Genomic DNA, 15,603 nt, shown 5'->3' with positions numbered 1-15,603 from the left:
TCCCTCCAAAATTAAATGAAACATACAAGCGTGGCCAATTTGTGGCGTAGAGGTTAACTGGGAGAATGGGGTTCGAATCCCGGTTGGGAAACATTTTCCCTTAGTTGTTTCTATATATTTGTAGTCAAGACCTTCCAATAATGACAAGGTGTAGTGTGGTCCAATTTGGTGGCTTAGAGGTTAACTCACCTGTCTCCCGTGTGGGGCGGCCTGGGTTCGAAGCCCCGGTGGGAAATGTTTTCCCTTAGTTTGTCACTCTGCCGTATATCAAGAATAAACAATGACCATTAAACAAATGTATTGTATGTGTATAGCTACATAAAAATAAGATCCTATATTCCAGTGAAAAGGCCACATGATATACTTTTATTATTTCAAAATGAAACGTACCTTCCCATGACAAAATGAATATAACATTTAATGGTAGCACAAACAACTTTAATGAAAAGGATCCGTACTCCATTTATCTGGAATAATAATGCAACAAATGCAACCAAAAACAAGTCCACCAGCAACACTATAAAAACAGTGTATTATTTTGCACTTGTTTTACGACAAAGTCTTCTCAGTTGTGGAAAGATCATCAACAGTAAATTCAAGCAGGCCGTTGGAGTGCTTCTTTTTCACACCGCAGCAGGCGTGGTATTCAATGTTCCCTCTAATTTTTGGTTTGTCTGGGCAGAAAGACAAGCTCCCTGAGCACACCGAGTGAACCCATAAACAGGTAAATGTTTACTTCACATAATTGATTTAGTCATAATAAAATGTAATGATTAATATCTAGGAATGGGCTCAAATCCAGGTCGGTCCACCTGTGTTGAATTTGCATATTCTCCTTGGGCCTGCGTAGGAGTAGGAGTACTCCGTATTCCTCCCACATCCCAAAAAGATGCACTGTATTGGACCTGATTGGACAGTCTGCATTTCGGTGGTGTAATGCTTAAAAATAGACGCTAGAGGTAAGCAATATCTAGGGTTGAACTTTTGACGGCTGTAGTGTACATGCTGCATTAGTCAGCGAAACACTGTCTGCTCAGAAGATGAAATGTGGCCATATAACCAGAGATAAAATGAGTCAACTACACCTCAGACATCACAAAAGCCTTCCTTCTCATATCAGAAAAAAAAACATCTTACATTTTGCAGTATTTGGGTTGAGCAAATCCAATCTTTTTTGCTTTTCTTTGCCCTCAGCAACACAGCATCGGGTGAAGCTTACCAAGTTTCATTTAAATGTCTACAAGTAAAAAACAAACACTAAAGTGCATCTCATCACAATGTGCAATACTGTATTTTAAAGGATTAAAGCCCAATCAAAAAGTATTTACAGCTCCCCCACCAATGCACATTATGATGATAACAATGTCATTTTTTAAGTATTAAAGTCCAAACCAAACAGCCCAATACTAAGTGTCCTGCGATTGCAATCAGTGGATTGGCGTCAGCTGCTTGTCGTAGCCCAACCCCCGATCTTTCAAACTTTGCCAGTCAGCTCAGTCGGTCGCTGCTGGACGGCTCGAGCCAACTTTTTCACCTATGTATGTGCTGGATGGATCACAAAGCCAAAAGTTGCCTGGTATAAAGTGTCAAAGCCAGATAAAGATTTTTTTTGGGACCTATTTCAAACGTGGGCCCTAAAAGTGCAAACCTTTGACCATTGAAGAGAGGGGGAGCCTCAAAAAATTGAAGTATTGGACATATGAAGGAAGACGTAGTGTCCCACAACACTAGGCATTTATTTCACAGGGCTGGACAAACTAAAAAAATATATGTATAAAGGGCAAAGTGAGTGCTTTGGTCTCAACCTCAACTGAGTAAAACTTTCCGCGATACTAAGTGTCCTGCGAGTGCAATCAGTGGATTGGCATCAGCTGCTTGTCGTAGCCCAACCCCCGATCTTTCAAGCTTTGTCAGCTCAGTCGGTTGCTGCTGGACGGCTTGAGCCTTGTGGAAGCAAAAGTTGCACACGTGGCGGCCCTCCACGACCACTTTTGCCTACCGCCGCTCTAAAGTGTGTCCGATCCACCTACACAAGGGACTAAAGATGGAAATGAGCTCTCGGCTACAATCTTCCATATTTACATATAGCGTATCTAGGTTCATTACTATGTGCTGTCCCTTTAAATTCAATTCATTTCACTCTCTGTGTCCGGGCAGCAGAACAGGATGGGACAGATTTAAAGAAAGGAAATAAAAAATACAAAACAGGGGCTTTTCTCCCCGGGCCAAAAAGTCCCGGCGCTACTCGGCACAAAATTGGCGTCGGCGTGTCCGTCAGTGTGACAATGGCATTTGAGCCATTGTTTGACAGGAGGTAGCCCAAAAAGATAAAAGGCCAAACAAAGCAAAGCGCAAAATATGAAAAAATCATGCTCTTTTTTCCCACTGCCCGAGTCCTATGAAACATTAATAGCTTCTGTCAATCGGTACCCCACCCCCCCCCCCCCACCCCCGCGGCCACCGGATCGCGAGGGGGAAAAAGTCATCGTGAGCAGAAAAATGCAGGAATGATTAAAAGTGACCGGCACCACGTTCAGGTTGGAGCGAGAGATTGGAGAGGGAGGAGAGTTGGTCAAAGAAGGACGGCGACCAAGCTGGCTCGCTAGAAAGTTGACGCCAGACGGACAGCCTCCGTCTCTCTCCTTCGCTAGTTAATATTCCAGCGGCCGGCTCGGCCCGTCCACCTCATTTCTCTGGGCAAATATTTACACTGGGAGGTCCTGTATCTATGTTTTCTTTTATGCTGACGCGGCGCAGCATACATACACGGGCGCCGTCCGCACCAAAGACCCGTGAAAAGGCCACGTCTGCACCAATGAGACTAAAATATCCACCTTCTCATGTAACTTTGAATTGAGTGGCCGCTTGGCTTGAGCGACGTCGCTAGCAAAAACCGCGCGGATTCCGGAGGCAGAAAAGGCCACGGTGAATGACAGGGCGCCCAACTCACCAGACCCCAACCAACAGAAGATTAAGCTAGTGCGAGTAGACTTGATCCTGCCGGTGACTCCTGGGTGGCTGGCTGCCACGTTATCTGGGGGTGATTTTGATGTATTAAGCTACACCGTGGTCCTCATTTACTTTCTCTTTTTAGAATTGGGTTAGGACGCTGGCATTTTTCACCATCCCAATGTCCTATAGGAGGAGGGGGAAAATAGAAAAGAGAAAAATAGAAGAAATGGCGCGCACAAAAATGCCCCAAAATACTTATTGGTTAGCTCGATGACTTTTCAAAAATTGGATCCAGTCTGTCAATGACGATCAATCCCGTTTCAGTTGTCCTGTTTAATCTCACTTTCTTGTTGATTCCAGGGCCGTTGCGGGTCACTTGCTGTGGATTTGGCCTCATTTCCCGGACTTTTGGGGCTTTGGATCGGCTCCAAAAGCCCAAAGGAGTAGACGACTACCACCGTCCAAGGGCTATATCTTAAAGTGATTATCTGGTCATTTCCAAGGAAAATGCCCAAACAGCAATAACGCTACGAGTCGACTTTGCCGTTGTCATTGTAAAGCACCGGAAATTGACATTTGCATAGGCAAAGTCACGTCCAAAGCCAAGGCCCGCCCGGCTTGTAGCTTCAGATAATTGCCTTTGTGTGTACCGCTGTATACTTGAACCACACTGGGGGCGACGAGGGGGGGGGGCTCTATGGCTTTTCATATCGGAGGACCCCGCGGCTCAATTGGCTCATGTGTGAGCCGAGGAAAGTCTTTGTGAGAAGTTAATGGCTTCTGGTGTGCTGGGATAGCTCCGTGCCCTCGACACGTGTTTGACAAGAGCTCAACGTGTAAATCCATTAATTAGCGCCACGGCTTCCGCCGTTAAAAGCGGCGCCGGGAACAGACGGCTCGGTCCGGGTCGAGCCCAGCTCGTCGTCTTTAGAGTACTGGGCGAGCCGTTTTTTCTGCGGGGCTCCAAAAAGAGAACGGTTAGACGATGTGTTTATAGGCGGAAGCCACACGCGGACGTCAGGCTTGCCGTTTTCCTGTATCCATTAAAAACAATGGCTTTTCCTCCCCGCTGTGGCCTTTTGTAATTAAAGGTGGCCAGCGCCCGCCTTTCTGGGAGACGCGCCTCAAAGGCCACCGAGCGAGCGAGCGAGAGAGCCGCCGCGTAACGCTTTCATTAGCCCTCTTTCTCGTCCGGGCCGCAGACTCCAATCTAATGAGAAAACAATGAGCTGCGCCGCGCTGAGGGAAATTGGCCCAAAATGGGCAAAAACAAGGGCTGGCGCTCATTTCATTGGGGGGCTAACAGACTTTGGTTTGAACCGAGGAGGATTTGGGCCAGGCTCGTCAAAAGCGCTCTTTTATCCAAACGTTGATCTATTCGCCAAGGCGAGTGACGATCCAAAAGAGCCACCACGACCTCGACCGTGGCGCGCGCCGCGGTCGGCCGAGGTGGGGCGGGCCGAGGCCCAGGCGTTTATACTACTCGCTGGTGCGGTAAATTAATTTTGGATTGCTTGTGTGGCTTTGAAGAAAATGGTTGTGTTGGGAAGGAGATGAAGGTTTTTAATTACCCAGGGTAATTCATTCCAGCACAAATAAATCCCAGCTGAAGCGCTGCGACTTTTGTCAGGCACCACCTCGCTGGCTCTGGCGTGGGGGCTTGTGATTAAAAGATGTTCCACGCGTGCTGCTTGACAGGGAGGGAGGGCGCCATCACTCAGGTGTGGTGGCGCCCTCCCTGCCTTCTCCCTCCCCCGGCTTCTCCCATTCCCTGGGGGGGAAACACGTGTAAAGGGGGGAATTAAGGCCATTTTCAAATGTCATGACGGTGGACCAACAATGCTAGCAAACAAAGGGGGTGGGGGCAAAAAAAAAAAAAAGACGCAGGCCAGATTTAGAAGGTTGGTTACGAAACCCCCGTCTCCGTTTTTTTCTTCTTTCCCTTCCTTCCCTTAGCCCCCTTTATCGGCGGCAGGCAGCCCGATTCCTGCAAGTGTAAATATCCGGCAGCGGGACATCCCATATATCCAGGCGAATCGGTTGGGGCCGTGGCGTGACCTCCCTTGTCTTGTAAATTGACTGCCGCTACGGCGGCTAACGGTCGGAGCGCCGACGGGCGCCAATTTACAACCTGAGCTTGGAGCTTCCTTTTTCCCATCCGAATCTATGATTGAAAAGCAAAGAATATGACTCTTTTTTTCAAATACAAGGTATCGCTGCAACAATATGGGGCCACGTGAAGACGCTGGTTATTTGGACGAGGGACAGCTTTGAAAAATACCCAATATCCCTGGGCGTTGATTTGATGACGTGACGTCCAAAGTGCTTGGGCTTCCTCCTTGTCCTTTACAAAGACGATATCCATCTGGGTTTTGGCCGCCGGGAGACCTTTGGACGCTCGTCTTTCGGTCATTGCGGAGTTGCCGAGTCAATAGACGTACTCGGCCTTCCTTTTAAAAAAGTAGGTCCTTTCGAGGAAGTCACACAATTTGCACGATACACAGAAAAGCAAAGTTCTCTTCTGCACATGAGAATTTTAAAAAAGCACATTGAAGCTTCAACTATCGTACATCAAAAAAACAAAAACAAGACCCCAAAACAGATGGGACACGTACAACGGCGCCAAAGGATTTTGTTTTCTTCTTCTTTTTCTTTCTACCATTCAAACCTTTGTGCTTTGGGGATCTGCATAGGAACACACGGACACAGGGCGGACGGACGGTAGGCCGGGAGGGGTGACGGAGTCGGAGAGACCACGCTACGGATACGCCACGAGTCCAAGTCGGCTCTAAACTATCTCAAGTGGATTGGAGTTAGGATAGGCCGGCTAAAATGAGACAGCCGCAAAGAAGCGTACGCGTACCGTGCTCTCTCGTAGATGCCGAAGTCCGTCGGGTTACCGGGGCGGGGGTAGGGAGGTAGGCGTGGTTTTGGCATATGGATTGCGGTCGCCAGCCGTGCCGGTGGGCGGGCGACGCTCAATGAGATAGCTGCGTTACGTCTGTGGTATACAGTAATCCCTCAAATATCGCGCTTTCACTCCATGCTGGATTTTTTCGGCACTTCATAAAGATGTAAAAATCCACGCTGAAACTGGCAAGCCCAAGTCACTCCTCCCCTGTCCTCCGCTTGCTACTAGGACTCAAAAATAATCATCATCATTTTATTATGTATTTGAAAATAGGGGAGACTCTCCTAGGTTTATCACGGCCAAGTCATGCATCTACATGAATAATCGCGATAATGGAGGGATCACTGTACGCAACATAGGGGCGAGGGGGGGGGGTTGTGTTTATGCCGTCCGTCCCCCCAAAATCTGCTAGGAAGCTCAAGGATGTGGCAGAGATCTTCTTTCCCACTATGAATGAAATGAATGAAAAGTTGCAAGGGGCTGGAGATGGGCGTAAACAAGATCAGAGTCTTTAAGCCATATCAAAGAAGACAAAAATCCAGATTACAACAAGGCAGAGATCACAGTCAACTTGGATCACTGATTGACATCGTTAGTTGCTTTCATCCTTTCTAGTCTGTTTTTTTTTTTTTCCAGTTCAAGCGCTCCCGCTCGGGCGACCACGATCGCTTGCTCACAGATCCGTCTTTCCGTCCCGAGTACGGCTGCCAACACGTTTGGCGGCGGCGGCGCTCTGCGAGACGTCCTCCTACGCCACGTGCGCCAAGCACCGAGGTAAAAATGCCGCAAACAAGTCCTTTCCTCCTGGAAATGGAACACGTGACGGCTTGGGCGTGAGGGGTGCGGGGGCAAAAACACGAGCGGGATGCTCCGTGTCCTCTGAGTCTCGAAAAAAAATTGTCCAAAAAAACAAAGGCCGCTACGTTGGTCGACACGCAGTGCAATCCAAAAAAAAAAACACATTCGTCCGTGCGTCAAAATCAAAATCCTTTTCCATGTGGTATTTGCGGCCTGCTCTCAAAATTTCGACGGACAAAACATTGGGCCTTTCCGTAGCTCCTCCCATTTTTGTCCTGCCCCCATACCCCCCCCCCCCCAAGCAGGCCCCTCCCCCCGTCATACTCGTCAGTCCTGGTCGATAAAAGTCAAGCATGTTATCAGACACAATTTGCTCATGTTTACATTTATATCATTTACAGACCACTCTATCTTGAAATAAATATATATATATATGTATATAGTGTGTATATATAAAAGATGAACATCTAGCTAAAAATTTCCAAGAGATTTTAAATTACATTCAATAGCTGAAAAGAAAACAACCCCCCCGCCCCCCCAAAAAATCCCCCAAACAAATGGACGTAAAGAGAATAAAAGATGAGAGCAGTAGAAAGCTCATCAAACATTGACGGCGCCGACGTGGAACTTGAAAAGCAAAGGCCAACCAACGTATTCACAAATAGATATGTATATACATATATGTATATATATAGATATATACATATATCCACAGTATTCATGTAGAAATCTTTTGTCTTCTTTGCAGTAATACAATAAATAGAAGATTAGTAAACGGCTACAGTTGAGTGACTGTGGGACAGCATGGGATTAGTACAACCATCAAATGGATGGAGCAACCAGGAAGGAAGGAAGGAAGGAAGGAAGAAAGGATGGCAGATGCCAAATACAAATACAGTCTCCAAATCTTTCCAGGTGTCGCTATTCAAGAGGACGTCAGAAATGATAGGATGAACTCAATGTGTCGGTCTCCCTCTCCAATCCCAGTTGGGAATCATTTTTCCCTTAAATAGAAACGAGCGCGTGTAGTCGAGACTTTCCAATAATCACCCACCAAGTGTGGCCATTTCATGGTATAGTTAGTGGTTCCCTTACCTGAGTGCCATGAAGTGGCCACACCTTACCTCGTGCTTTTTGGAAAGCCTCCAGTCCACACGGTGGCGTCTATCGAAGGGGAAATGACACGGACGCCAGGAGTCCAAGCGCACAATTAAGGGAGGACCTAGGCCGACTGAGGCCTTTCTGTGCGTCCGTCAATCCGTGGGTCCGTCTTTTTACTCCAGGTGCTTTTCCTTTCCATTCTCCCGTAAGAGAAGCTTTTTTTGCTTTTTTTTCCCCGACAGCCCTCCGCTTCCAAATTTTGCTCCCGGGTTTTGGAGGTCCACGCGGTTGCGTCAGCGTACGCTTTTATTTACTGAAAAAGAAAAGAGAGAGCACAAGTAGGAGTCAATGCACGTGTGCGCCCGCCCAAATGCCACAATTCAGATAATATTCAGCCAACAACGAGCGAGCTTTCCAAAGGTGCGGTGGACGCTTGGCCGGCTTCCGGCACAAATGAGCCGAGTGCTCAGAGGTGAGCGCAAACTTTACACAAAATCAACACAATGGCATTTTTCTTCCTCCGCCACCGCGTTGCAGTATTGAGGCACGCCACGCCACGCCATTCTATGGACAGATTGTGCGCTCTACTCTCTTTTATTTGTGTCTTTAACGGCGAGCTAGAATATGGCGGCAGCATTTTTGAGAGCGCCGTATTTTAGAAAAAAAAAAGGAGAGTTCCATTGGGGAGAGGACCATGGCTCTATCTTCAAATGAGATCAGTGCTTATTGACTGGAGTGGCTCATCTGCCCGGGTTACTGCCGTCCTCTGCGACACCCAGCCCAGCCTCGTCTTTACGATCCCATCAGACCCAGATGCTATTTACTGGTGAGGCGAACGGGCGCCTCTTTTCTTCTTCTTCTTCTTCTTCTTCTAGACGAGCGTGGATTTGGTGCAACGGCACGCCATCTTTCCGTCGTTACGCTGCGCCGGTTTCAATAAGCGGCCCATTTTGTATCAATTCCTGATTCCGAGAAGGTAAAACAAAAAAAATGTTTTTTCCATCGAGTGAGCGGAATGATCCCCCCCCAACCCTACTGCTTTTTTTTTACGGGTTCGCTTTTGCCGGAAAAAAACGAGAGCAACCCCCCCCCACCCCACTGGCCCTACCTCTTTTCTAGTAGGGAGTGAAGCGACTGCAGCCTCCTCTGTAAAGGCTAGCCTGCAACATCAAAGATGAAAACAAAAACAAAAGGAAAAAAAAAAGCTCCAATCAGTTAAGCGTGCTGAATCCTGACTGGTATTTTTTGATGATGTGATGGTTGAAGTTAACAACAGTCTTTTTTTTGGTTCAAAGTGTTGAAGCCGTCGCTACGTCAAGGAAAAAAAAAGTTTCAAGTAATAGGGAGGAAAACACAGGCAGGCCGCTCTTTTAATTAAGTAAATGAAGAGGAAATAATGGTTGTAATTAATGAAGGCTTTTAGCTAGCAGCTGCACTATAGGGGAGGGAGCCCAAGGAGCCAGATATACATAGGGAAGGGGGGGGGGGGGGGCGCATGGGGGTTTCGCCATTGCCATGGCCATACGCGTGCCTGCGTGCGTGCGTGCGTGCGTGCCAGCACAGCAACATTAACCCGCAGGGGATTTTTTAATTTTTTTGGAGGAAGCCAAAATGCCGCATGGAGAAAAAAGAAAAGGCGCACGCCGCGGCTAATACGACCGCCGCTCTCTGAACCGAGGAAGCTAAGCTAAGCTAGGCTTTTGGAAATGACGTCCAAATGTACCCAAGCCGTTTTTCGACATTGTGCAAAATGAAGAAAGATATTTTCATCTTTGATGTGGGCTACCAGGGCGGGCGGCGAAAAACCAACAAAGTCACCCAGCCGCTCCCCATTTGGAGCCAAGATGGCGTCCGCCGCTTGGCCAGTTTCCTTTCCTTTAATATACATTAGGTCTACGCTATCTCCGTATTCAAATTGGTTCCCACGTTTCATGGAATCGATCACCCGTATCATTTTGTGCAGCACGCCAGTGTTTCACCGAGCACGCAGGAAATGCGCACGCGCAAACCCTGGCAATGTCCGGGGAAACACGGGCGTACTCCGTCGCGTCACATGGCGTGGCTGGCATTTGTTAAAAGGAGCGACGAGGGGCTCACCATGGTGCCCACGGTGTACGAGGCGCCGGCGGGAGCCACGGCGTGGTGGTGCTGGTGGTACGGGTCGGCCGTGGCGTAGACTCGCCCGTAACTGCGGAGGAAAAGAAAAGAAAAAAAAAAGAGTTGAGTAGTTTACGGATCATGGGGTGGTTTTGCAAAGACAAGAGGACGGACGGCGGCTGGCGCCCTTGGCCTTCTTGAAATGTGTACGTGTGTGTGTGTGTGTGGCGGCAGCAGCAGCATTTTGTAAAGAATGCCTCTTGTAATCAATAAGAAATTGAAATGAGAAGCACAAAAAAAAGAGCGTTGGCAGGCGCCGGAGCATTTTGACGGCTCTCCGTCCACGTCATAAGCTGCGTCCAATCAATCTTTCATTTTCCCCATGCGATCAAATGGCGCGACCGTCGCCAAAATATGCCCACGTTGGGCAAAAAAAGAAAAATGGCCCGTATCAGCACTAATCCAACCACGGCTCTCTCCATTAACTCCATTTTTTAATAGTATTGACAGAGGCCAGAAAGGTGCTACGTCCAGCTCGGCCGGAGCGGCGGCCAGAGACTTATCTGCTCTATTCGAGTGCTTCCTCTCTTACCGGACAATATATTAAAGTGTCTCCGAGCCGTCTCCTCGGGCCTCGGCTTCTAAATCACCAGTCCGTGGAAGTCAAATACGAGAGAGAAAGAGGCCGTGCTGGAGCATGGCGCAGAATAAACAATCGGCCAATGACAAAGAGGAAAGAAATACGCGCTGGAGATGAACGGACGTAGAGTGTCTTCTTCGTCCTCCTCTTTCTCTTTGTCCATAACTCTCGGGTAGAGCGCCACGCTCTCCTCACCTCTATCGCACCTGACATTATCGGAGGGCCACAGATTGCCAGCGTGAACATTTCTTATCTGACCCGACGCGCGTTATCTGCCGAGGAGGGCCGGTGGCGGTGGTGGCGGTGGCGGCGGTGGCGGCGGCAAAAAACAAGCGTCTCGGCACCGGAGCAGACGGCTTCTGGGAGGCTAGTTTATTAGGGTGAGCGTGGTTGGCGGGCGCCGTGCATTTTATATGACTATCTTATCTTTTACTATTCCTATGTTTTATATCCCGTTTAAAAGCGGCGGCGTGACTGTGGCCGATAACGACCGGGAGGAAGGCTTCTTTATGTCTCTCCCACCCGCGTTTGGGCCCGACACACGGACCCGGCGGTGTGGCCCGTCAAAAAGCCGGGGATTTGTCACGGGAGGGAACGCCGCCCCTTTAAATGCATCTTTCGCGCAAATAATGAAATGAATTGTTCTTCCCGCAGCCCCTCCCACCGCGAGTCGACGTCCCAACGATTTGAATGTGTGCCGCCAACCCTCCCTCCCGCTCTACCTCGACAAGAGCACGCCCGGGGGGGAAGAAAAAAAGAAAGGCTAGCATACGGTACCTGTCACTGTATGCGGCTGCAGCGGTGGCAGCTGGTTGGGCGTATCTGTAAGCCGCGTAGCCGCCCTGGAAAAAAGAAAAAAAAGTGAGCAGGCATTCAAGCGTGATACATTCAGGAACAATTAAAACAAAATAGACACCATGACAATATTGTTTAAAACAAAAGGCGTGCACTCACGTATATTTCCGCACCGTAGAATCCATCCTGGTAGACCACACTGTTCACAAAAACAACACCGTCAACATTTGGAAATTTGCAGGCCAAGCAATGCTTTCAACAAGTGTGTTTTTCTTTTTTGGGGGGAGGGGGGGCTGGTATTTTGTCCACTCACGCTCCGTAGGCCGGGATGGGCGGCGGGGGTGGGGCGGCGCGGAAGGCGTTGTAGACGGCCCGGCCTCTCCCTCTCAAATGGGCGCCCCGGTAAGTCACCGCTGCTCCCGCCGTGGGGTACGGGAAGCCCGCCACTGAAACAAAATCCACTTTTCACTAGGGGGCCTTTGCGGCGTTCGCGGCGTTCGCGGCGTTCGCGGCGTTCGCGGCGTTCGCGGCGTCAACCCCTTAGCCACCATGAGAATGCCATCGGCAAGATATCGACCAGCGGAATCGGGGGTTTGCGCATTCCTTTTCCACCACCGGTGGCTTCTCTCGGGGACACGGCGGCTAATAAACCAGCTCCGTATTTCTCCCGCCCGGTACAGGTTAGGACGGATGGACGGACGGAAGGCCAGCTTCCGCGGGTCATCCGTCATCCTCCCCAAGGGGATTTGCGCACAATAAAGCCGCCGCCCGGCCTAGCGATGGAGATGGAGTGCGCCGTCGGGCGGCCGGGATTTATGGAGGCCCGTCGGGCCCACGGGGGGGAGCCGTCGGATAAACGTCAGCTGATTCATGGTCCCGGCGCCCCAAACCGGAGGATGCCAGGCGCTGGCCGTCATTCCGCGCCACTACTATTTAAGACTTGTGTCCGGGTCATCTGGACATCTGGCTCTAGGCTTCCGTGAGCTGGGCCGCGCCTTTGAAAGCAACGTCAATGCCAGTAGTAGTACCTTCTCAAACCGGGATCACCACAGAGAAATGTGTGCATAATGCGCTTGCGGGATCTACCTCTCCTCTTTCAATGGCCCCTCGATGGGTAAAAAGGTAAATCCAAAGACTATGCTGGAACTGGGCTAGACCGGTGTGATCTGAACTGGACTTGGCTGATGAAGCCCGGGCCGCTCTTTCAAAGCCTTCTTAGACAAATAATTATCCGGGGAAATCACTCATGTGCGTTCCATTCTTTGTCCGGGCCGGCTAGGCACGTGCCTATGACTGCAATAATTTATTTCTTACCCGCGTAAAATTCCGGACCGTAGACGGCCCCCATCACCGGATTCAGCTTCCAGCCTGGAAAGACACAGAAAGCAAGCACTATAATTGCACTTGTGGAGCTTATTTGCATTTGGAATAGCCGCACAGGGAAGGGAAATACTAAAGAGTCATTTCAAGTCCAGAAGAAAAACAAACAGCAACTTTTGCTCAACTCTCCTCTGAATGTCAGAACAAAGTAGGCCGTCTTTTCTCCTTCTTTTTAAACAAAGCCATTCATTTCTTCTTCCATCGGTCTTATCTTGCTTGGGCTTGCCATTCACTCCGTGCTTGCACTTTGCTATTTGGCTGATATTTTCAACGGCATTCACCATGGCAAATATGGATTTAGCATCCTCTATGACAAATATGCATTTCATTGGACAAAGGACGGTGCTTGAATCTCCTCTTTCATTTTAAAAGTCAATTTGGAAGACGCCGACTTTCTCTTAGCGGAAAAACCCAAAGGCCGTTGGTGACGACATCGATAACCGGACGAGACGCGAGCGACCGCTTTGCTCGAAACTGACCGTTGGCGTAGGGGTTGGCCACTTTTTTGTTGGTCATCACTCTGGCGGTGGCGTTATTGACCTGTCGAGGGGGAGGGAAGCACAACTTAGCGTTAGTCCGGCCGCACCAGACGCCTCCCCCCCCAAAAAAAGCATCATTCGCTACGCTCCATGCGGTCAGGCTACATGCAGTCAAGTCGGCGCTTCCGTTTAGCGTACGTTGCTCCGTCCAAAATATCCTGGTGGGAATAACGAGCAACATTTTTTTTGTTTCCCCTAGCTTACTCGGCTTTCAAAAGCATCGTTGTCCATTAGCCACGTAACCACAGTCCCTCCCTCCCTCCCTCCCTCCCTCCCTCCCTCCCTCCCTCCCATTGAAGGTCGAAAAGTGGACTCGAGAGATGGAGAGATCATTTCTTTGTTGGGGCCTTCAAAGCAAGCAGACGGGCCATGGTTATCCCTCCCGTGCGCATGCACAAACAGACCGGCATGCCGCCATCCGTCACCAGCAAAGTGCTACGGCTGGCGTGGAGACACGGGAAAAGGCTTGGACGACGGCCCACGGCTTCTTCTTCTTCTTTCTCTCCTCCCTCCCTGCCTCCCTCCCTTTATTCTCTCCCTCTGTCTTTTGTCACAAACACTTACAGATCAGATCAGGCTTCGGCATGCAGCGTTCAAGGTGCAGCAGGCAGGTGGACGACACGAGATGAATGGAAGAGAGGGAAGAGATTGCAGGAAACTTCAGGCACAAGGAAAAAGGAAAGACAAGAGTCAGGGGAAGGGGTGTGGTGAGAGTCTTTTGGGGGGCTTGGGGGCGGGGGGGATGGCCAGGAAGGGGTATAGAAGGCAAAAATAGAGAGGAAAAGAGACAGGCACCTCTATTTTGCGTCCCTCTACGATTGTACCATTTAGTTTCTCCCGTGCGCGATCGGCATCCGCGCTGCTCTCAAAGGTTACAAAGCCAAAGCCCTGCGCTCGCCGGGGAGTCGGGCGGGGTTCCCCAAATAAACCAGGGTCAAGGGTCGAGGGAGAAGGGAAAAGGGGGGGGGGAGAAAGACAAGAAGAAAAAAAGACAAGCACAGATGAGAAGCTCGGATCGGAGGCCTCCAAAAAAAGAGGTTACCAAGACGGACGGACGGGAGACGCGCCCTAACCCACGCCACTCCTCCGGAACCAGTGCCATTGCCTTCCGGGAGGCCTATGGCCCAATGGCAACCGCAATTTAGAATCACCCCCCTAGATGGAAGGAAAGATAAAAGAGGGTGGTCTTACCTTGGAGCCGCGCTCGTTGAAGATGATCTCCACGTCTAAAATCTTGCCAAATTGCTGGAAGAGCAAAAGAGAGAGAGAGAAAAAGGGGATGCTTACGTTACAACAGGGCTAGAGAACCCCTAATCTAATCATTTTTAGTTTGTCAGCCTTCAAGACGACGCAGGGCAAAAGAAATTTCGCACGGAGGATGTCGGCTTTCCGGCTTTCCCGGCCTGCCCAGGTAGCGCCGTCATTAAAAGGCCATTAGCGCGGTGGCACCGTCTACGGTAGGCAGGCAGATAGGGAAGGAGGCACGTGGAGTATCTAATGACTCATTTAAGATCTGTACCACTGGGAGGCTGAGAACTAGGACCCTCTTGCGGTCGGCTCACTAAGTGCCTGTTTATTAATTAAACACGGCCCATACTCCAGGGACACTTGTCGGGTTTCACCCAAAAAAAAGGGGAAGAAAAGAGCCAAACAGCCCTTTTTTTGTATCAGCAGCCCATTGCAGAATCGTTGAAATATAAACCGGCATCTGAATCAGCTCATTTGAAACGTTTGTATTTTAAATTGGAACGGCCGCATGGAAAAGGGAATTGGGTTGGTTGAAATGGCACGACGGCTCGGGCCTCGGCATTGGCCCTCCATTCAACTTGTTGATATGGCAAGCGTTAATGTTCTCATCAGGATGGGCGATTAGCGCGCGGGCCCGGATCATTCCATTTGCCGTAATGCCCAGTTATTGCACTTTTTTTTTCTCCCGTGGTGGTGGAACGGAAGCGGAATAGATTGGCATCCCAATGGAAGCCATAGAAGCTCTTTGGTGTGGTCGTGAGCGATAAAAACGGACGGACATATTTTGCAGTAATTGCTCCTGTCACAAAAAGAAGACATTCGGCAGCAGCAACGCGCTGGCTATTCACTTGGTTTGGCTTAGCTTTCCAGCGCCGCCGCCGCCGCTTTGACTTTCCTGGCCAAAGTGAAAAGGAAAGAAGGAAGCGCTTTCCTGGCACAAATTCCGGAGGCCCGGGGAGAGCGCCTGTCACTTTGCGTTCCCCTTTACCATTCTCCTCTGACTTCCCCCCCCCCCACCCCCAGTACCAGATGCTTGCTTGGTTCAGCGCGCTCCGGTGTTGGGTGCCTAAGAGAATCCACTGAGTGACTGGAGACTTCTGGGAGAAGTCCCGGCAGGGCCGGGCAGTATGCAGACACGCACA

At 49.8% G+C, this 15,603-nt stretch overlaps 1 protein-coding gene across 3 annotated transcripts in view; it reads right to left on the bottom strand.

Moving 5' to 3' along the window:
- Positions 1–6,959: 6,959 nt before the first annotated feature.
- LOC144211213 (RNA binding protein fox-1 homolog 3-like) overlaps positions 6,960–15,603 on the bottom strand; it is a 76,439-nt gene continuing 67,795 nt past the window's right edge. Inside the window, exons 8-17 of one of the 3 annotated variants that reach the window (XM_077738254.1) lie at positions 14,405–14,458; positions 14,009–14,101; positions 13,154–13,214; positions 12,609–12,662; positions 11,608–11,740; positions 11,454–11,493; positions 11,277–11,341; positions 9,860–9,950; positions 8,871–8,922; positions 6,960–8,075 (exon numbers count right to left, since the gene is read on the bottom strand). In XM_077738254.1, the coding sequence (XP_077594380.1) occupies positions 8,878–8,922; positions 9,860–9,950; positions 11,277–11,341; positions 11,454–11,493; positions 11,608–11,740; positions 12,609–12,662; positions 13,154–13,214; positions 14,009–14,101; positions 14,405–14,458 (636 nt within the window). In that variant the 3' untranslated portion in view covers positions 6,960–8,075; positions 8,871–8,877. Of the gene's footprint in view, positions 8,076–8,870; positions 8,923–9,859; positions 9,951–11,276; positions 11,342–11,453; positions 11,494–11,607; positions 11,741–11,783; positions 12,290–12,380; positions 12,506–12,608; positions 12,663–13,153; positions 13,215–14,008; positions 14,102–14,404; positions 14,459–15,603 lie in introns of those variants that run through there. The other 2 variants (XM_077738255.1, XM_077738256.1) reach the window with 2 other exon arrangements.

The sequence above is a fragment of the Stigmatopora nigra genome, chromosome 18, assembly GCF_051989575.1.
Source record: "Stigmatopora nigra isolate UIUO_SnigA chromosome 18, RoL_Snig_1.1, whole genome shotgun sequence".
Lineage (NCBI taxonomy): Eukaryota > Metazoa > Chordata > Actinopteri > Syngnathiformes > Syngnathidae > Stigmatopora > Stigmatopora nigra.
This window is presented reverse-complemented; position numbering and strand designations above follow the sequence as displayed.